The sequence below is a fragment of the Oncorhynchus masou genome, chromosome 32 (genome assembly GCF_036934945.1).
Source record: "Oncorhynchus masou masou isolate Uvic2021 chromosome 32, UVic_Omas_1.1, whole genome shotgun sequence".
In the NCBI taxonomy this organism is placed as follows: domain Eukaryota; kingdom Metazoa; phylum Chordata; class Actinopteri; order Salmoniformes; family Salmonidae; genus Oncorhynchus; species Oncorhynchus masou.
In genome coordinates, this window is record NC_088243.1 from 42,066,645 (window position 1) to 42,088,603 (window position 21,959).

Sequence of the window (21,959 nt, forward strand, 5' to 3'; positions counted from 1 at the left end):
CCCCACTCGGCCTCGCCAGTCATACTGGGCCCCATTGTGTGCACTTTAAAATGGCCCTCTATTTAGCCGTGTTGAAGGTCTCCTCGCGACTTGATCGGCGGTTTTTGAATAAAGGCCATTCTGACATTTCTAAGCTCACCAGCGTCTCAATTTAGCACCTCAAAGTGCTTAGCGGCCCCCTTTCGGAGAGGGGTAAAATGGCTCTCTCGGGCCCTTTGTTAAAACCATGTTATTTTTTTGTTTGATAGCACGGTAGGTCTCCTTTTGGGTAGGTTGGTCAGATTAACTCCTGCTGTGTACATACAGTTGATGTCAGAAGTTTACATACACTTTAGATTGGAGTCATTAACTCATCTTTCAACCAAAATAAAATCAAAACTTAAAATAAAGTGGTGATCCTAACTGACCTAAGATGGGGTATCTTTACTGTGATTAAATGTCGAATTGTGAAACTGGGGTATGTAAACTTCCGACTTCAACTGTACATAATCATCGGATATTAATTGCTACAGGGACGTCGGCATCAAATAAAGGGGGTTGTCCTGGAAAAAAGGGCATGTCGCTGCTGCCTAGTGTCCCGCCATGTCGGTTTCTTCAACGCATGCAAAATTTTATGTCATGTAAAACGGCAGTGCTCTAACCGAGCTTGTCACATCCACTCATGTCGCTCTTCTCTCCCTCTTCTCTTTGTTTCACAGGAGGAACAGAACAGAGGCAAGCCCAACTGGGAGCATCTAAACGAGGAGCTTCACGTCCTGATCACGGTGGAGGACACACAGACTCGCTCCGAGATCAAGATGAAGAGAGCCTTGGAGGAGGTCAAGAAGCTTCTGGTACCCGCGGTGAGTAGTACTGCCACGAGGGTTAATCAGTTGACTGACCTCCACCCACAGTCAGTGTGTACATGATTTGAATAGTCCTAGCTTTCTCCAAAAGGGGAAAGGATGCAATATATTTTCATATGTCTATACAGTCCCTACGGAAAGTATTCGCACCCTTTGACTTATTCTACTTTTTGTTGTTACAGCCTGAATTTATGGATTAAATTTGTATATTTCCCCCCCCCCCCCACTGGCCTACAAACAATACCCCATAATGTCAAAATTGATAAAAAAAATTATGTTGACATTTTAAGTAAAAGCTGAAATGTCTTGTCAAGTATTCAACCGCTTTGTCAATGCAAGCATAAATACGTTCAGGGAAAATGTGCTTAATAAGTTTCATGGACTCAAACACTGATTGCTCACCGAGTAACATGATTTTTGAATTACTGCCTGATATAATACTTATATCTGTACTCCACACATACTGATAATTGTAAGGTCCCTCAGTCGCGTAGTGAATTTAAAACACTGATTCAAAGACAAAGGAGATTTTCCAATTGCCTCCCAAAGAAGGGCACCTATTGGTAGATGGGTAATAATTTGAAAAGCAGACATTGAATGTCCCTTTGATCATGGTGAAGTTATTAATTACACTTTGGATACACCAAGTCACCACAAAGATACAGGCATCCTTCCCAGTTCAGTTGCCGGAGAGGCAATCTCGCATGGATTTCACCGAGGCTAAAACATTACAGAATGTATTGGCTTTGCTAGAGCTGAGGATGGTAACTAAATTGTAGTTACTGTGCAATCGTAACCTAATAGAGATGGGCATCCTGTTTGCAACAAGGCACTAAAGTAATACTGCAAAAAAATGTGGCAGAGGAATTAACTTTTTGTCCTCAACGCAGAGTGTTATGTTTGGAGAAAATGCAATTCATCACATTACTGAATATCACAAATATCCATTTCAAACGTGGTGGTGGCTTGTAATCTTTAAGGACTAGGGAGCTTCAGGCTAAAAAATAAACGGATTGAAGCTAAGCACAGGCAAAATCTGGGAGGAGAACATAGTTGTCTGCTTTCCACCAGACACTGGGAGGAGTTAAATTCACCTTTTCAGCAGGACAATAACCTAAAACACAAGGCCAAATCTACACTGGTTTTGCTTACCAAGAAGACTTAATGTTCCTGAGTGGCCGAGTTACTTTTGACTTAAATCTATGGCAAGATCTGAAAATGGTTGTCTAGCAATGATCAACAACCAATTTGGGAGGGCAAATGTTGAACTGCAGTCCAGTTAAGACTCTGGTGAACATGCAGATGAGCTTCCCTTGAAACTGTTTCTGACAGTTTGTACAGAAATTCTTCGATTGTGCAAACCCGCAGTTTCAGCCGCTGTCCGTGTGGCTGGTCTCAGACGATTCTGCAGGTGAAGAAGCCGGATATGGAGGTCTTACGCTGCAGTGGTTATTCGTGCTCTGCGGTTGAGAAGCCAAATACTGCCAAATTCTATAAAATGACTTGAGGTGGCTTATGGTAGAGAAATTAACATTTAAATTCTAAGGTAACAGCTCTGGTGGATATTCTTGCGGTTAACAATTGCGCGCTCCCTCAACTTGTGACATCTGTGGCATAGTTGTGACAAAATTGCAAATTTTAGTGGCCTTCGATCTTCCCCAGCACACGGTTCACCTGTAAGGATCATGCTGTTTAATCAGCCTCTTGATATGCCACACGAGTCAGGTGGATGGATGATCTTGGCAAAGAAGAAATGCTCACTAGCGGGGATGTAAACAATTTGTGTGCAAAATTGTTGCAAAATAAGCTGCTATCGTTTTTTTCCTTCCCCCTCATGAAACATGGGACAACCACTTTACATGTTGCTTTTTTATATTTGTGTTCATTGTATGTATGGTCTGTATTACAATGAGGTAGCTGTAAACATTAACTTAGAACAAACTGAAGCGTGTCTTTTATAGCCGGTTTGCCTGGATATGACTAGAACAAGGCGTGTCACTTAATCTCAAACCAGTAGTAAAAACAGACAACAGAAAGTGACCTGTGAGTGTGAGCACCATATTTCCCCGTGTTCACTTCCTCCCATGTGTCCGGAGATGGCCGTCAGGGAGGTGGGGACTGCGTGGCCGCAGTGCCTGGTTGCCTGCGGTGAACAGACCGGCCGGACAGCTGCACCTCCCGATTTCCCCCTGGTCAGGAGGCGAGGTGGCTGGGGCGCTGACCCCCTGAAACTGGGCCAAGGCTGAGAAGGCCTGGCCTGCTCAATCGTAATCTGGTTTATTTCAGAGGATGGACACGCCACCACGCAGGGGCCCTCTGGTGCAGTTTGATTGCACTCTCTACCAGAGCCCTGGCATCACTTGAATCGCTTCAGTCCAAAATGGCAACAGCGAATAAAGCCTCGGCTCAATAACTTTCTCCCTTGTTTTGAGATTAATCCTTTATCCTCCAGTTGTTTCTGTTTCGAAGGGGCTTTTAAACCTCTCTCCCCAGCATACGCCACCAGAGGATATTGCGGCGAGTGATGGCACTAACTGTGATATGGGTGATTCAGCATAAGTCACGGTCAGCCAAAGTTTGAGGCAGATTAATAAACACCTGCATGCGCTGCTCACCCCTAACTTCCCCTCTGAAGTCATCAGCTGCGAAGAGCCACGCTTATAGTCTAGCAGAGTGTCACCAGAAATATGATTCTACAGAAATGTATCCTACGTTATGCTCTCATGTGTAAGCGAGCAAAGTTCTAGTAGCAGGTTTTATAGCCCCTTCTGGCTTCCCAGGCTCATTGGGGTTTATCTCCCCATGAAGTCTCCCAGGGGCTCGCGCTCTCCTCCTCTCTAGTGTTGTCATTGTTACTGTGGGTGGGTGGGCAGCCTTGGCTGGCAGTAAATTCCCTTTATCGTGCTACCCTTAATTGGATTAAAGCTATGGCAATCTCAATCCTGCGACTCACTTTTTAATGAACGGCAACTTCTCCACATTTGACAGTGTGAAATTGTCTTTATTAAATCGCTTGGGAAACAAATGGGGTCACAATCTTTTTGACGTCCTCCTTTAAGGAAAAGCTTTTCGCTCCACATCAGGCCGGCCTGGGGTCCTTGTCCTGACAGAAGGATGAGACGCAGACCACAGTTGTCAGTTTGACCTTGAGCCAATAGCTATTTTAGCCTTGTCTTGTTAGTGGTGAAATGTATGCTATATATTTTTTTTATGGTAGTTTTACATTTAAATGATATCCAAACCCCACTTCTAGTTGGCTGATATTGAAAAGGTGTTACGGGTGTATGTCTCTTATGACCCCGTCCCTTGTCTCTAGACCACCCCACGCGCCAGATACCTTGCCTAATGGCAAGGAGAGGGTGCTGATGGGAAGTGGCAAAGGTTCAGTGATTCTGCCTTGCGGCAGCTCCCTGATCCTGAGAACTTTTCAACATCCTGCAAACTCTGAGGAGATGAGACTACAAACGATGGGAGGTGGAGCTTCATTGAGCTGCTCTTTCAAGTGTGGATTTATACCACTGATCCAGCCCCCCCCCCCCCCCCCCGTCTCTCCCCTCCACCCCATATTGATGCTGAAGTGCCACAGAGCCTTGCTTTCATGTCATGACTACTGGGTATAAGGCCATAAACACTGCCTGCTGCACTTGCTAACCCTGCAGAGCTTCAGCGCTAGTCCTGTGTGCCACCCTAGTCGAAGGCTACCTGGTTAGATTCACTGTGATCCTCCTGCCCCAGTGACCGAGGAATAGATTAATTGGCACTCGGGATGAAGGTTGGGGTGAGTACCTAAAAGCGGGCAGGGGATGATCAAAGCACTGTTGCCCAAAAGAGATCAGAGAAACAGATTCTCCATTCGCTGAGAGAGAACCTAAAGCCAATTTTTTTTTTTTTTTTTAGCTTGATCCAGAAATGTGGTCGGTGGCTTTATATGGAGGGTGTGACTCAACTGCAGAGGCCGACTCGTGCTCCGTTTCCGCCTCACCGAGCGACGGTTGAGGGTGGGAGGTCCTGTATAAACACAAATTTCCTCCCTTGGCGACAGCTGATTTCTGCAGAGGTATCACCGCAAATGCTGCACGGCCAATGCAGATGCAGCGCCTTTTCAGATCGGTCCTCAGCAGGTTAAACACAGGGCCTGCAATCCAATGCATTCTAATTGGGTTGCACTTACACAGGTTTTGTTTTTATACGAATGCATTGTGCAGAATTTATTGGCCATGGTGTTTTCTTGCGGAGGGGTCTTTAAACATTGTCGCCCGCTGGCTGCCAACTCGTGTTCAGGTTAAAGATTAGATTTATAGCGAGATGCCAATACGAGGTTGTATCTGCTGAGGGTTCAGAGCGCAATCGAGGGCAGGACCGCAGATGCCTCTGCACTCCGACCGGATGTGCTAAACTTGTGCCAGCCCAGGAGGCTGACAGTTGGCCGCATGTGGATTTTCCAGCAAGAAAATAACCCAGAGGACATCAAAATCCACAAAGAAATTGTTAATTGACTGCAAAATTAGCATTTTGCAATGGTAATCTCGGTCTCTGGACTTGAACCACATTGAAAAGCTATGGTTTGAATTGGAGGGCAGTACAGAAGAATGCATGCATTCACATTAAGCTACTGCCATGTAATGGCCTAATTTTATCAGTTTGCTTTACTTGACTGTTATATTTGTTTGCTTAATTGATGGATGGCGCTCAGCCCCTTAACGACCCTCTCCTCGCTGTACCCTCGCTGTAAAAGACTGGAGGCTTCGCTCTCAAATCGTCTGCTCAGATGCCCGACCGTGACGATCAATTAATGTTTCTCCCGGTCCCCCAGCACTCTGGCCATCTGCCTCCCATGGTAAGACCCACGCACGTAATGTCCCATGGAAAATCAGCTCCCCAGTATTGGATATTAGCAGAGGTTATTTTCTTACCGCTCAGGGACGGCAATGATTCGTAGGTTTACACATTTTTGGGCTAAAGCTGAGCTTGTCTATTTCTAGACTGGTGATTTTTGACTACAATGGTCTATTTTAGTTACACCCCCCCACACACACACACAGTTTCTGATGTTTCTTTCAGCAGGACCTTCATGTTTAATACAGCATAGGTAGGGGTGGCGTAGTGTCATTTTCCTGTTTCTGTTTTGTTGTATGTTCAGAAATGGCCACGGCTGTCAGTGTGGCCATCGCCCAACTGAAGATGGTCCCTGGGCTTTTTTGAATATTGCGTGAGTCTAACTGCGGCAAAGGCCAAAGCCCCGTGTCGATTACTTTGGTGCCACTGGCAACACACTTGGTTAATCTCCGGTAGTAACGATGGCTGTGGGAGATGAGTCTAAACGACTTCTTGCTAATTGAATCCAGGAGCCCATGTTGGTCTGAATATTCCAGAGACCGAGATGGAGGGAGAGAATAGGTAGCGTCTCGGATTCTTTCCAGCACAGTAATAGTAACATCTGTTAATAACCTGATACGTTGCGGGAAACTTTTCTTCTTTTTTTCTTCTGTCCTCTGTGCCATCAACCCCATCATACAGTACAAACCAACACCCCTTCCCCTTAGCCACTCGCAAACAGCAGTAGTGGTGTTTACTGTGTTGGTTGACAGGCAACTCATTTAGATCTATTGTAGATCCTCTTTTACTGGAAAGGAAGGGTTGGCAGATGATGGAAGCCAAGGAGACACTGGCACAGGCGGCGGGTTGAGTGATTGACAGAGCTGTCTGCTGGACATTGTTATGGGTCTAATTAATCCTCATTGGCTCCCCAAACCGCTGGTGTCTATTTGAAGGGCTTCTCTTCATAGCTTAGCACACCACAGATAATTTTCCCATAAAGAAATGTTTGCTAGTATGTCATTTATTTATCATACCTCAAAGTCGGTGCAACTGTAGGCAACCCTCGCTGCCCTACCTACTTGTATGGTATTAAGAGAGAAATGGGCTACACTTGTTAGCACATTGCACTGCATTGTTCAGTGTCTTTGAGCTTGAAGGGAAGCGTCTGGGATAGTTATTTTGCATCCTCATTTGCATTTCAGTTTATTTGTCTGTTTGTTGTGAGGACCCTTGTCCTCGGGCATTTGAGATAAAGCACGAGAGGGTTAGGAGTTTTCATTTGAAGTTGTGACTTGGGAGCTCAGCAAAGTTCAATCCATTGCGTAGGCGCGGTTAGCTGCCATCATTGTTAGCGCCTCGTTGTTTTTTGTTTCAATTCTGCCGCTGCTCGGAGGCACAAGTTTTAAGAGAGTCAGCCGGCTGCACTCTCTCCCCTGTCCTCCTGGATCCTCTGGAAAACCATGAAAGGCCAGGAAAGGAGGGGTGGAGGAGAGGGAGACAATGCACTGCGCCCCCACAAAGCTTGCGGCGTCGCTCCCTGAACAAAGTGACTGTATTAGCAACTTGAACAGAGCAGCCCCAACCTTATTCTACATTTGCTTCATGGCAGTGACTGTCTTCTTGCTGCCTCTTCTCTGTCCCCCTCTTTGTTGGTCTTTTGGCCTTGTACATTGTTTTGTGTCAGATTATTTTATTGTTAACCGCTATCTTCAGAGGCCATGTTGTCTTGCGTGATAGCACGCTTCTGCAGTTTCTCTTCACAGTAGGAGACTGAGAATTGCACAGTCGCACTAGCTCCAGACCCCAGTGCCAGATTTGAGTCTGCCTTCAGTCTTTCCATTGAGGAAAGATCGGGGACGTATTGCTTGGGTGACAGATGGTCTGTAATGTACGCCAGGCGGTGTGGTCAGCGGGTTGTCGTGTGCCACGTCCGCCAAGTTCTCGCCTCCAGCAGCTCGGCCAGGAACACGCAGCACAGGTCGGTCTAGTGGAGCCTGTTCACGGCCAGCTCAGTTCTCCGTGATCGAATAAACACCTTTTCTTCCTTCTAGTGCATCATTGTTCGCACCTCCACATAAGCCATTGTATGACAAATGAGTATCAAATGCCATCTGGCTGTTTCCAATCCACTGTGCCTCTCCTATTAATGATGTTTACTTGCATAAAAGTATTGTCTTTTGGGTCAAATAAAAATAATTCCCTGCCTTGTATGGGATGTAGCCCGCAAGAACATGGCGGCTGGCATTCATGCGGTACGCATAGTCTAGTGGTGTTTATTTGTGTGTTTGGAACTATAATGGTTTGAGAAGGCCCAGTAATGTACCCGTCTGGCCTCTCCTGGTAACTGGCCGGAGCACAGGTCAAAACCACCCCAGTTTTAGAGCGGCGTGTCACCCCGACTCAAACTGCTGCCTCAGGGCTTGGAGAAAAAGGATCATGGGAAATGAGAGCCTTCTAGTTCCCCAGCCTGTAAGCCCCCACTTAGTGGCTGATGACACGATATTCGCCTGACCGAAGGAAGCAGCTAAATGTGTTTTCTCCAGGTCTGCCCATGACAACATCTTGTATAAGGGGACACAGTGTATATGTCTCAAGTGTGGCTTAAAGCTCTATTGCCAAGTAGATTTTCAATTCCACCTTCCACCCTGGCTCTTAATGCAACCGCTGTGTCAGATTTCAAAAAGACTTTATGGAAAAAGCATACCAGGCAATAATCTGAGTACGGCGCTCAGAGACCAAAACAGCCAAAGAGATATCCGCCATATTGTGGAGTCAACATTCGTCAGAAATAGTATTATAAATATTCACTTACCTTTGATCTTCATCACAATGCACTCCTAGGAATCCCAATTTCACAAATTTTTGATTTGTTCGATAAAGTTCATTTGTCCAAATACCTCCTTTTTTGTTAGGGCGTTTGGTAAACAAATCCAAACGCGCGTGCAAGTCCAGCCGAAAGGTCGGACAAGAAGTTATATTACAGGCCGTAGAAACATGTCAAACGAAGTATAGAATTAATCTTTAGGATGCTTTTATCATAAATCTTCAATAAAGTTCCAACCAGAATTCCTTTGTCTGTATAAAAGCAATGGAATTACATTTACATTTATGCAAGCTAACTTTCACATGACCGTGCGTCACGAGCTCGTGGCAATCTGCCATACGCCTACCTCAATTCCCTCATTCGGCCCCAAGTCACAGTTGAAGCATCAAACAAGGTTCTAAAAACTGACATCTGTGACTGGACAGAGCTGCCCTGGGGAAAGGCCTGCCCTCTCCTCCACTGACTCTCTGGATCCCGTTATCATCCTGCTGGTTCCAGCAGTTTATCAGTTCTTGCACCCTGCTCACTAGTCCTAGTTAGCAATTCGAGACTTACCGTGCCACACTTGGCATTAAGCACATTCCACTAAGTAGCTGTTTGAAGTATGAAACATCCTTGTTAATTAACTCTAACCACTAGGGTAATAGGAATGGATTGTTTTCCATTTTACCAGAGGAAACCGCTGGCCCCTTTTGACAAGTCTGCCAATATCATTGACTGTGGATCTGAGTTTCTTGAGTAATGGTAAACAGTGGTCAATCACATCAGGTGAGTAGTTACCCTTTAAATCTCTAATTTCCCCCAGTGGGCTCTGCCATTTATCCCCAGCAGCTGTTCAACTCTCACACTCTGCCCAACCTTATTATAGAGATTTCTGGCACTGCAGCCCTAAAGCAAACAAAAGGAGGTAACAATTGAAAGAGCCCATTTCTCTGGACTAGATGCTAATCTGTCGCTTGCTGGCAGAGACTTCAAACGCACGATGGACGCCGGCTCAAGGCCCCTGTTTGGAGTCTCTTCACACCAGTAGAGAGAGAGAGAGAACAGCGTGAAAAATGCGTTCCCCGATTAGCCAGGGATTCTGTCCACACTTTACCTGGCCCTCTGCTTCCGTTCACTGGGATTGGTAGATGGCAGGGAAGAGGGAGGAACTGTGTTGATGATCTCTGCTTATCACGAATGTGCAGCATTTATCACTACAGAATAGACACAACCTCCCTTCTGTGGGTCTAAATCGGTCACCAACCTTTTTTTTTAAACTCTAGATCAGTACCGCTCAGCCTATGCAATGTTAACCTGATAAAAATAGTACTGTAGCAATGAGTTTTGTGCAGTTGGCTATAGTCCCTATACATCACCACTGCATCTTGGCTTGGTTTGAATTGCCCTGCCAATTCAAGCAAATTTTAGTTTACATTTACTTGATCACACTGATATTAAATCAGTTGTATTACTTGAGGCACAGCCGAGTGAGCATATGTTTAAATCATTTTATTTTACAGTATCTCTCTGCTGTATTTTAAGTCTCTAGTCATTGTTTTAAAAGCTTCTCAGTATCAATTTTGCTTTAGCTTGCTTTTTAACCCTGCTATGTTACTGCAGACACGGTAGTCTATGCCATCCGATTGGACAGCGGTAGGCCTATAGTGCACTTGATTTGCTCTCCGGGCCTGCTGGGAAGTCAGTTTGAACCTTCAGACACATGAAATGGTTCAAAATGGGAACACATCGCCTACCCGGCACACAGGGCAGCTGAATCTGGTGCACCTAATACCAACAGCACGAGACATAGGAATGCATTGAAGATCGATCAGTTGATCACTGGTCTAAACTAAAATAGGGGAGTAGCATATGTTGCGCTCCTTTCTCTCAAATTTGCACGTGTGTTTTTTTCCGACCTTAATTAGTATTGCCTCTCCAAGCGGAGCATAGAGGAAAATATATATATTCCCGTGCAGCTCCATTTTATCACGTTAGCTAGGGTGCCAGGATAACATTTGTACAATGTCGATGCATAATGTATAACGACAGACTTCTCTTTGTTTGTTTACTGTGCTTTGGTTTTAATGGGACTTATCTTGGCTGGCAAACATGCCTGCTCGTTCACTCAACGTTCCATCTCACTCTCTGGGGTTTAAAAAGCCTGCCTTTCACCACTGTATCCTCCATTGAAGTACCTTGTCTCTGTGGCCCAGACACTTCAGCTTTCAGTTCATCACACCTTTGATACCACACGAGGTCCTCGAAGATTTTTATGATCCTCTTTATCGGTTAGGGTTAAATTTGATTTCCATGTGAAATTTAGCCTAACCTTTGTCTAACCTTATTGGAGCATGGATAACATTACTAACGCTATGCAACTTGTTACATATCGCAAGAAACGGTGTAGGTGGCGTCACACTGCCATGCCATCTCTATAGACCAACATTGTCAGAATGGTCTGAGTGAAGAGCTGTGACTTTCAATGTGTGACAAGATGCCACCTTTTCAAGCCAGTTTTTGTAACATTTCTGCCCTGCTTTATCGGCCACGGTCAACTAAGTGCTGTTATTGTGGAGCGTAAACCTCTAGAAGCAACAGCTCAACCGCAAAGTGATAGGCCACAGAAGCTCAGAACATCACTGCCAAGTATTGAAGCACGTAGCTCATAAAAATTGTCTGTCCCCGGTTGCTACCGAGTTCAAACTGCCTCTGAGCGCAACGTCAGCACAAAGACTGTTTGTCGGCGACTTCATGAAGTGGGATTCCATGGCTGAGCAGCCACACACGAGCCTTAGCTCACCATGCGCTATGCCAAGCGTCAGCTGGAGTGTTTTAAAGCTCTCCCCATTGGACTGTAGCAGTGGAAATGCGTTCTCTGGAGTGATAAATTTCGCTTCACCATCTGGCAGTCCAACGGACTAATCTGGGGTTGGAGGATGCCAGAAGAACACTACCTGCCCCAATGTATGGTGCCAACTGTACAGTTTGCTGGAGGAGAGAATAATGTTCTGGGGTTGGTTTAAACTTTTAACTTTATTTTTATGGTTCAGTCTAGGACCCTTTAGTACCAGTGAAGGGAAATCTTAACGCCACAGCATAAAATGACATTCTCGATGATTCTGTGCTTTCAACTTTGTGGCAACAGTTTGGGGAAAACCCTTTCCAGTTTCAGCATGGCAATGTCCCCGTGCACAAAGCGAGGTCCATACTGAAATGGTTTGAGATCGGTATGGAGGAACTTGACTGGCCTCTACAGAGCCCTGACCTCAATCCCATAGAACACCGTTGGAATGAATTGGAAAGCCGACTGTGGGCCAGGCCTAATCGCCCAACCTCATTGCCCAACCTCACTAATGCTCTTGTTTCTCAATGGAAGAAAGTCCTCGCAGCAATGTTCCAATATATAATGGAAAGCCTTCCCAGATGAGTGGAGGCTGTTATAGCAGCAAAGGGGAGACCAACATCATATTAATGCCCAGGATTTTGGAATGAGGAGATCGACGAGCTGGGGTCCACATACTTCGTGTCTCATTGACCCAGACATTGGCATATGGTGCGGTACGGTCATAGGGTTGACGTTTCTGGGGCTAACAGCCAAATTTTCCTCGGTATCCCGGAGTGTGCTTGTGTGGAGTCTATTTTTTGGGGGGGGATGGAGTAGTAGTGTCTTTTTCTTTCCGCAAATATTCCGATAATGGCCAGATTGGAAATGTACACAGCATTATTTGACCCAGTCCAGATTTAATTCTGATTTTTTTTTTTATTATTCTGAGGCATCGGTTATGAGCATAACCTGTTTTTCTACCCGTATCAGTGTTGTGATGGTTCCTTCTCTTACTGGAGATTTTCTAAACTGCAGACAAGGTGTTTGAGGAGCTGCTGGTATTTACATGATTGAGCCTGTGAATCTGAGACATTTTATGCAATGGAAGAGACAGAGCAGCCTTCATTTCCACCCTCCCCGCTGTTCCCGCATTGTTGGGATTCTGGTCACGAACTCTGAGTGAAAGGGAGAGAGGAAAAGAATGCAACGTTGGGGAAAGATTCATATCGCAATAATAACGTGGCTTTGCGGTGTCTTTCATGTGAGCGTTCCACCAACCTGCTAAAACTGAGGGATGGAGTGCAGTGAAAAGGCAGCTCTGTAGTCAATTAAGCGTGAGGCGGTGCTGCCGCCGGGCCAACTGGAAAGGCTTGAAAGTGACTGAAAGGCCCCAGTCCAGGCTCCGTCCCCAGTCACTCAGTCCCCAGTCTGATGGAAACGGTATAAAAATCACAAACTGCAACTTTGAAAAGTTAGCATGCACCGGCCCAATTTGTCTACAGGTCACCAACTGTACCCTTTGCATTTAGGTCTAGTGAGAAGTTTGGTCCCACATGAACCCCATTGACCTAAAAAAAAAAGGCTTTCTTAATCAATCTGATTGCGTACCACATCCTTTGGGGTTGTGTTGCAGGGTTTGGCGTGTTCCCCCGTTTCCTAAATTTCATCCACCATACATGACGCCTCACTTTGCCAGCTTACGCTTCACAACCGCTTCAACACCATGCAGCTTCCCAGCGCAGTCCCTCTCATCCTCCCCTTCAGTCTCGAGCTCTCTCCCCCTCGTTCACATCGATGCCTGGCAATGCATCATGTTGCGCTGCCCATTTGAAAATTTGGCTTGGTATTGTGACTTGAGGTCGCCCGATTATGATTTTTCAACGCCGATACCAATTGGATGACCAAAAAAAGCCGATACCAATTATTCGGCCTATTTATTTTTAATGACAATTACAACAATACTGAATGAACTTATTTGAATTTAATATATTACATCAATAAAATCAATTTAGCCTCAAATAAATAATGAAACATGTTCAATTTGGTTTAAATAATGCAAAAACGAAGTGTTGGAGTAGAAAGTAGAAGTGCAATATGTGCCATGTAAGAAAGCTAACGTTTCAGTTCCTTGCTCAGAACATGAAACGTATGAAAGCTGGTGGTTCCTTTTAACATGAGTCTTCAATATTCTCAGGTAAAAAGTTTCAGGTTGTTGTTATAGGACTATTTCTCTCTCTACCATTTGTATTTCATATACCTTTGACTATTGGATGTTCTTATAGGCACTTTAGTAGTGCCAGTGTAACAGTATAGCTTCCGTCCCTCTCCTCGCTCCTACCTGGGCTCGAACCAGCAACCCATCAACAGCCACCCTCGAAGCAGCATTACCCATGCAGAGCAAGGGGAACAACTACCAGTCTCAGAGCGAGTGACGTCATCGATTGAAACGCTATTAGCGCGCACCCCGCTAACTAGCTAGCCATTTCACATCGGTTACACCAGCCTAAACTCAGGAGTTGATAGGCTTGAAGTCATTAACAGCGCAATGCTTGAAGCATTGCGAAGAGCTGCTGGCAACACGCACGGAAGTGCTGTTTGAATGAATGCCTGCTGGTGCCTTCCATCGCTTAGTCAGACTGCTCTATCAAATCATAAACTTAATTCTAACATGACACACAGAAATACGAGCCTTGGGTCATTAATATGGTCGAATCCGGAAACTATCATCTCAAACAGTTTATTCTTTCACTTAAATACAGAACCGTTCTGTATTTTATCTAACGGGTGGCATCCATAAATCTAAATATTCCTGTTACATTGCACAACCTTCAATGTTAATTCATAATTACGTCAAATTAGTTCGCAACGAGCCAGGTGGCCCAAACTGCTGCATATACCCTGACTGTTGCAAGAGAAGTGACACCATTTCCCTAACTAAATATGCAGGTTTAAAAATATATACTTGTATATTGATTTTAAGAAAGGCATTATGGTTAGGCACACATTCTTTTTCGCGAATGTGCACCCCATCGATTATATGCAACGCCGGACACGCTACATAAACTAGTAATATCATCAACCATGAGTGGTTAACTAGTGATTATGATTGATTTTTTTTATAAGATAAGTTTAATGCTAGCTACCAACTTGACTTCTTACTGCATTCGTGTAACAGGCAGGCTCCCCGCGGAGTGCAAGGCAGGTGGTTAGTGTTGGAACAGTTAACTGTAAGTTTGCTCGATTGAATCCCTGAGCTGACAAGGTGAAAATCTGTCGTTCTGCCCCTGAACAAGACAGTTAACCCACCATTCCTAGGCAGTCATTGAAAATGTGTTCTTCACTGACTTGCCTAGTTAAATAACGGTGTCCAAAAATACCGATTTCCGATTGTTATGGAAACTTGAAATCAGCCCTAATTAATCGTCCATTCCGATTAATCGGTCGACCTCTAATTGTAACTGCGTAATATATTCTGCAAATCCCGCTCCTCTGGGTAATAAACCAAGTGTTCCACTTCTCGTTGTCTCAAGCTGTTTTACACCATTTATTTTGGTCTGAGTGACTCTTAGCATTTCAGGAGGAGAATCCGGTGTAAACATTAGCATCAGCCATTGAAACAGTGACTGACTGTGGTAATGTTCAATACATTGACTCACAGCCTTCCCCCTTGACTGTTGAGGGATCCCTGCCTCGGTGGTTCGTTCCTGAGTCATTCCTTTGATGGGGGGATTTTGCCTGGCAACCAGCCTCCCTGCTGAAACGTGTGCTACCAGCTGATCCCCTTTGGCTCATGGTCGAGGCTCAGCCCAACAGATCAAACAGTTGCTGATGTCTTTTCCACCCTTGTCATGTGACCACTGTTCACCCCGATCCACCATCACAATTCCCCCCCACTGAAGCATCTGCCCCATCTTCCCCAGTTGAGAGGGCAGAAGCCTGTCATGGGGTTGCGGGTTAGGGGAGGGCTCTGATCAGCTTTGACTCAATCTCGGAATCTGATGCAAATCCGACATTATTTAAACCTCCCCAAATCAGCCGTGGCCAAATCCCTTCAAGATAGTCCGGGCTCGATTGGACAGCATTAAAGGATCACAGGGACAGAACAATACAACGCCTGTTAATGGGAAGAGCGAGAGAATCATACTCTGCCAGCTGTCTCAAGGGGGTTTACAGCATGTTATGCCAGTGACAACTGTAGATCGCTTTAATGTTCGCTCTGTTCTTGTTTTTAGGTATCTTTTTCAATACATCCTGCTGTTAGGCGGTAATATCTTGTTCGTCAAGGCTAGCACAGGCAAATACACATACATTCAATTGCCCCGTATTAAATCTGTTTTCCTAGTTTTGTTTTTCTTTTATGTTCCCTTTTAATTAACACATGCTGTGTATTCGGACATAGCCAAACTTTTGTTTCCTATCCAGTGTGTACTTTAATGGTACCCACATTGGGAGTGTTGCTAGTGGCCGAGGCCATGTGAGAAATGCTGTCTCGTGAGTTTAGGAAGGACAGTAAAGGGAGAAACACATTTTCTCGCATCAAATTCTTCCTCAGTAATGACCCGCTGTCTTTCTGGCAGCCCTGAGCACGGCAGAATATTGATAGGGCTACTGCTGAGCACCAAGGCTGCCCACTCAGGCCCAATAAAAGCTCCTAACAAGCCCCATACAGCCAGCCAGCACAGTGTCAGGCCCTGCTATGCTAATTCTACTCCACCACAACTTTCCCTACAAAGTTAGTCACCACTGTAACCTATGCCAAAATATGTGACTGGAGTCTGCATTGTCAGCCGAGGGGTGGAACACCTCTGGTTTGAGTTCCTAATCTGACTGTGGCTGGTTTGGGTCGACGCTGATGTCTGAGGGGGTTTAGCATGGCTAATGAGGATAACGCTAGGCTAGTTAACTGACATGTCTTAAGTGAGGGAGCTTTCTGGGAGTGAAGGGAGGGTTTGGTTTAGACAGGCTTGTGTAGTGTTGCAGGAGATTGCGTTTTTAAGTCTACTGGGAGATGAACAGTGCTTGGTGGAGGCTGCTGCTGATTCTCCAGACGGTGAAAACAAAAGACAGTTGCCTTCGCAAAGTGTGGCGAGATTTGAAATGACTACTGCACTTGCTCTCTACTATGCTTTCAAAGAATTGGAAGTAGAAGTTTTAAAGGGGGCTGAACTTCATGATTGTGACAAATTTGGTATGTCCTTCCCTGAATGCCTCTGTTACAGCTATTTTATGCAGTAATCATGTGCTTATGAACCAATGTTATATTGTTAGCATTGAGGCAGTGTGCCCTGGGAGGAAGTTAACAAAGAGGCAAGTCAAAGGAACTTTAATCGCTTTTATTAGGAATTCTGTATTGTAAAATGTGAATATTTTTCATGCCATGAGGTACCGGATCCGGCCAAATAGGGCCTGGAATGAAAGTCCGAAACGGGAGAGGTGTCAGGTCCTGTTCCGGTGGGATCTGGCTCAAATTAAGCACTGGTAAAGATGTGATTAAATAGAAAATTGTCTGAATGGTGTGAACATAATCACTTGTGAATGATGCATAGTTCATGCATTTTTCTTTGCAACATTTTCAAATGACATGCCGATATGTTTTGCATCACAAAAGTAGCCAAATAACTCAATGTAGCCTATAGGCCCAAGACTCCTGGAACGTGGTTGGAAAGCCCATAGCCTACAGCAGGGTTCCCCACAAACTACACATTTTGTTTTTTCCCTAGCACCACACAGCGGATTCAAATCAATTCTTGATGCATTGATTATTTGAATCTGCTGTGTGGTGCTAAGGCAAAACAAAGTTCACCCAGGGAGGGCCCCATGGCTGAGTTAGGGAAATCTTGGCCGACAAAGCCTAGTGAAACGTGTTCTTATAAGCCCAGTCATTGCACAATTGCGTGTGAGAAAAGTGTTTTACTTGCCACTTTAAAAGACGATCCCAGCTTTCTCATGCCTCTTATTGTTCAATTCTTAAAAATGAAGCACATCCGCTGTAGCCTACCTGGCATTTAAACAAAGTAACTGCACGGAACCTCGATTCGCTATTCCAGTGCAGGCTATGGGATTATATAAACCAAACATTGTGGGCCATTCTAAAAACTGTTAAATTAACACGTTAGCAGGCGATGTAAAGACCAGATTAAATTGGGAATACTGCGTGAGAATATTATCAAGTGCTTGTCAAATTGTGAATGAGACTGAAGTATGTGCAGCCTGCGCAAGAAACGGAGCAGAGTGCTTCCCTTTTCATGTAACGTTTTTCAAATCATTATTCGTTGCGTCATATGTATTTTGATTTGCAATATTCTAACGTTTATCACAAAGTTGCGTAAATAACTGTACAATAGCATACATTTTTTTGTTAAGCCGCATGTGGCCACTCAAATCATTTGGCGAAAACAGCTATGTTAAATTGTATTGTTCTTACTATAACATACAAAATTCCACGGTATTTATTCGCAAAGCTTCCCTGCTAATTGAACTAGTGTAGCCCACAGATGCTAAACGTGTTTGTTAATTAACGGTCAATTTCCGCGAGACGCATTCACTTGTGAATGATGCATAGCGCACTGATCACCAGCTGACAAAATGTCATGGCCGCCACAGCCCTGGTTGTGCTGCACACCAGATACTTAATGGTTTTCTGATCCAGGCCCTGTGACTAACTAACAGATTTATTTGTATTTTATTTTACCTTTTTATTTAACTAGGCAAGTCAGTTAAGAACAAATTCTTATTTTCAAACAGTGGGTTTAACTACCTGTTCAGGGGCAGAATGACAGATTTGTACCTTGTCAGCTGGGGGATTTGAACTTGCAACCTTCCGGTTACTAGTCCAACGCTCTAACCACTAGGCTACCCTGCCGCCCCAGTCTGTGTTCCTAGTCATGTGAAATCTATAGTTTAGGTCTAGTTAATTTATTTTAAGTGACTGATTTCCGTATGAACTGTAACTCTGTAAAATCTTTGAAATTGTTGCATGTTTGTTTTTTGTTCAGTGTAGATACTTTTTGGGTGTTCAACTTTTAACATGTAATTTTCACATCCTCCCCCACTCTCTCCCTGGCGAGTTCTTCATACGTCTTGGCACGGTGGCGGGTAATCACTTTTCTCCAGATGTTAGTTTCCCTCCTAAACTAAGGGAGGAGAGTGATGAGAACAACAGCTGGCTGTATTCAGGCACCCCCACCCCCTTGTTGCTCAACGTGAAGTCATCAGTCTTTTACCACACCCTTTACTGTTCCTCTACTTTATTTCCCCTTTCATTCCTCACCCCTTACATTCTCTGCCTCATGGCTGTGCCGACCAGTCTGAGTCATTTGGAAAGCAACCTGACCTGCTCCCAGCCCCTCCCCTCTTGTTATGACTGGCAGCTTAGACCAGTGAAGAAAAACAGAGGAAACAGCATGTCAGGCCACTGGGGATTGTTCTCCCTACATTCCCTGTGTCTCGCTCTCCCCTCTCGCTCCCCCCCTCCTCTATGGTACAAAAGCAGGGGCCCCTGCCAGACTTGAGCAAACATTTTCGCATCAGCACGGCAGATGCCTCGTGTGACCTCATCCGTAGGGCTGTCAGGTAGGCAGAGGGACAACCTCTTTGCTTCCCCCACCACCACCCTTCCCCTCTGATAGCTATTACTGCTCCACTGATTTCACAAACAGGTCTTATTGATTGAATCTGATTCCTATGGATAGAGCAGTTTTATTGAGTGGCTTTCGCTGACAGACTGTGTGACGGTAAAGGGGGAAACCTTCACTCCTTGTCCTCAAGGCTTGTAATCCAGGCCACATTTCTCCCAGGAATTGGCAGCCCATTGCCTCTCCGAGATTTCCCCCACACTCTGCATCTCCTGTCCTGAATGTTTGAGGAGACAGGAGTGTGGAGTGCCCACTCAAGAGCGTGTATTGTGACGGCACTACGGTCACAAGGACAGCAAACACATAGTCCTTCAGCCTGGCACATGAAACATTCATTCAGGAAACTGAGTGCTTTCTTAGTCGACCCACTGCTAGATAGGAGCAGCCAGTAGACACCCACTTTCTGTAGCTTTAGTGTGACCAAGTTCCAACTCACAAATCACTCCATACAACCAGTGTTATAGTAGTAAGTCATATTTATAATAGCCTTGTTATGTTGACTAATGCAGTGGCGTACATGTATCTGTTTCCTTGTGGCCATTAGGGCATTTTTAGTAACAGCCTGCTGTGGTATGACGAAAGCTGTGCCAGCAGGATTCCTGAGGTGTGCCCGCCCGTCCAGAGTTTTTTACATTCTGTTTGCCTCTGCTCTCGGCGCGCACACACACTATGCATACTTCGTTTTCCTCTCTGCCACACATGCACACACACCCTTCCCAAGCAGGATCTGTATACCCTTGCCTCTGCTGCCCTCTATTTTCCTTTGCGCCCCTCAAAACAGCACCTCCACCTGCAATGCTATGCAGAGCTGGATGGATGAGGATGGTGACACCCCTGCCCCGGTAGCCTTTTTAACTCTCCCAACCTTCAGATCAATCATCCGTTGGCTCTTTCCTGTCCCTGTCTGCCTGAAACTTTCACACCCCCCTCCCAACTACACACGCCTAAAACCAGCCAGGCCCCCCCTGAAAGGGAAAACGACTTTCTAACGCTCATTATGTCGCCCTGCATTTTAAAAGGTTAACCGCGTCAGCGAGCATTCAGGTGTGCTGTGAGGGGAAACCACCCAATGGTTATTCAATCTCACGCTCCAACATCTGTCCGCTCTCCAGTTTGCACATTAAACAGAACATTGTAGCAGTGTTCCAAATGCGTTACTGGCAACTCACAGTAGGACTTTATGTTTGGGACAGAGGGTAGAGTAAAGACTTAGTGACCTTGCAGACACCTGAGGCGGAGACTTTTGTCGGTCTCAACACTGACTCCGTTCTCTAACCACGGTCAGAGTCTACTGCCAGTCTTGCTCTGTGTAAAGGCTTTTGAACTATTTTTCTCTCAAAAGAGAATCAGAAGAGCCATCTTGATTCATGCCACGTTTTTGTCACCGAAAACCACATGTGCAACTGAACACACTCAACCTCGCCATGACTGCTTCTCAGTTTTTTGGGGGAGGGCTCATTTAGTTTTGTCTTAATCACCATTGGCTCAGATCCAAACAGGCTGACACAGTTTGAGGCCAAAAAAGGAGCAGAGAAAGAAAACGAGCTGTCTCGTTCCTGGGACTCATTTATGAAAATTCTTCCGGATTGGAGAAGCTGTGTAGAAGGTCAGCGGGGGTCACAGCTTGATTTAATCTGTGATGGTAAAAAGGGAAAGGAGGCAGACGACGGAGAATCTTAACAGAATGGGTAGATAAAGATGTCCACGCTACCGCAACCACCTTTGATTGGCAACTAAAAATGGGCAAACTGGGCCCTCTGACTGGGCACTGTGGTGATTTAACAGCTATTTAGCAGTGATTTTAGGTAATTTCCAGGTTGAAGGGTTAGCGTTAGCCATTCCATGTGAATGTGTCTAATTAGGCCAGCAGGCCTGGTGTAGAAAATGTGAAGTAGCCTCTCGCTCCCCCACTCTGAGGTTGTTGAAATGGGCTCGGATCCTTCTAGGCTCAATGTGGTTCTTGTGCCTTTTTTATGCTTTCAGTTGCCTAGAATGTTCTTGTTTAGCGCTAGCTGCTCCCTCTTATGTTTTAGAAATATACAGTACAGAAGGTTGGGAATGATATGCAGTGCGTTCGGGAAAGTATTTGGACCCCTTGACTTTTCAACATGTTTCAGCCTTATTCTAAAATGAATTAAATGAGTTCCCCCCCCCCCCTCATCAATCTACATCCAATACCCCATAAGGGCGAGGCTCTGGAGCAGGTTTTCAGCAAGGATCTCTATGTACTTTTCTCCTTTCATATTTCCCCCGATCCTGACTAGTCTCCCTCTCCCTGCCGCTGAAATACATAGGGATGGTGCCAGGTTTCCTCCAGACGTGACGCTTGGCATTCAGGCAAAATAGTTCAATCTTGGTTTCATCAGACCAGAGAATCTTGTTTCTTATGGCTTGAGAGTCCTTTAGGTGACTTCTGGCAAACTCCTCCAATTGGCCTGTCGTGACTTACTAAGGAGTGGCTTCTGTCTGGCAACTCTACCATAAAGGCCTGATAGTTGTTCTTCTGGAAGGCTCTCCCATCTCCACAGATGAGTTCTGGTGCTCTGTCAGTCACCATCGGGTTCTTGGTCACACCTCCCTGACCAGGCCCTCCTCCCCCACATGCGTAGTTTGGCCGGGCGGCCATATTTGGGAGTCTTGGTGGTTCCAAATTTCTTCCATTTAAGAATGAAGGCCACTGTGTTCTTGGGGACCTTCAATGCTGCAGACAGTTATTGGTACCCTTCCCCAAATCTGTGCCTCGACTCAATCCTGTCTCGACACTCTACTGACAATTTATTCAACCTCTGCTGGGTTTTTGCTCTGACATGCACTGTCAACTGTTGGACCTTTATATAGTCAGGTGTGCCTTTCCAAATCATGTCCAAACAATTGAAATTACCACAGGTGGACTCCAAGTTGTAGAAACATCTCTGGAAACCGGAAGCACCAGAGCTCAATTTCGAGTTTCATAGCAGTGTCTGAATACCTATGTAAATAAGGCATTTCAGTTTTGTATATGTAATGCCATTTTTAACCTGTTTTTTACTTTC

The 21,959-nt window shown here is 45.2% G+C and overlaps 1 protein-coding gene across 1 annotated transcript in view; it reads left to right on the plus strand.

The window, feature by feature from the left end:
- The window catches only part of LOC135526085 (protein quaking-A-like), a 79,917-nt gene that overhangs the window by 44,547 nt on the left and 13,411 nt on the right, over positions 1-21,959 (plus strand). The window contains 1 exon segment of the mRNA XM_064954177.1: positions 699-842. Coding sequence (XP_064810249.1) covers positions 699-842 — 144 coding nt within the window.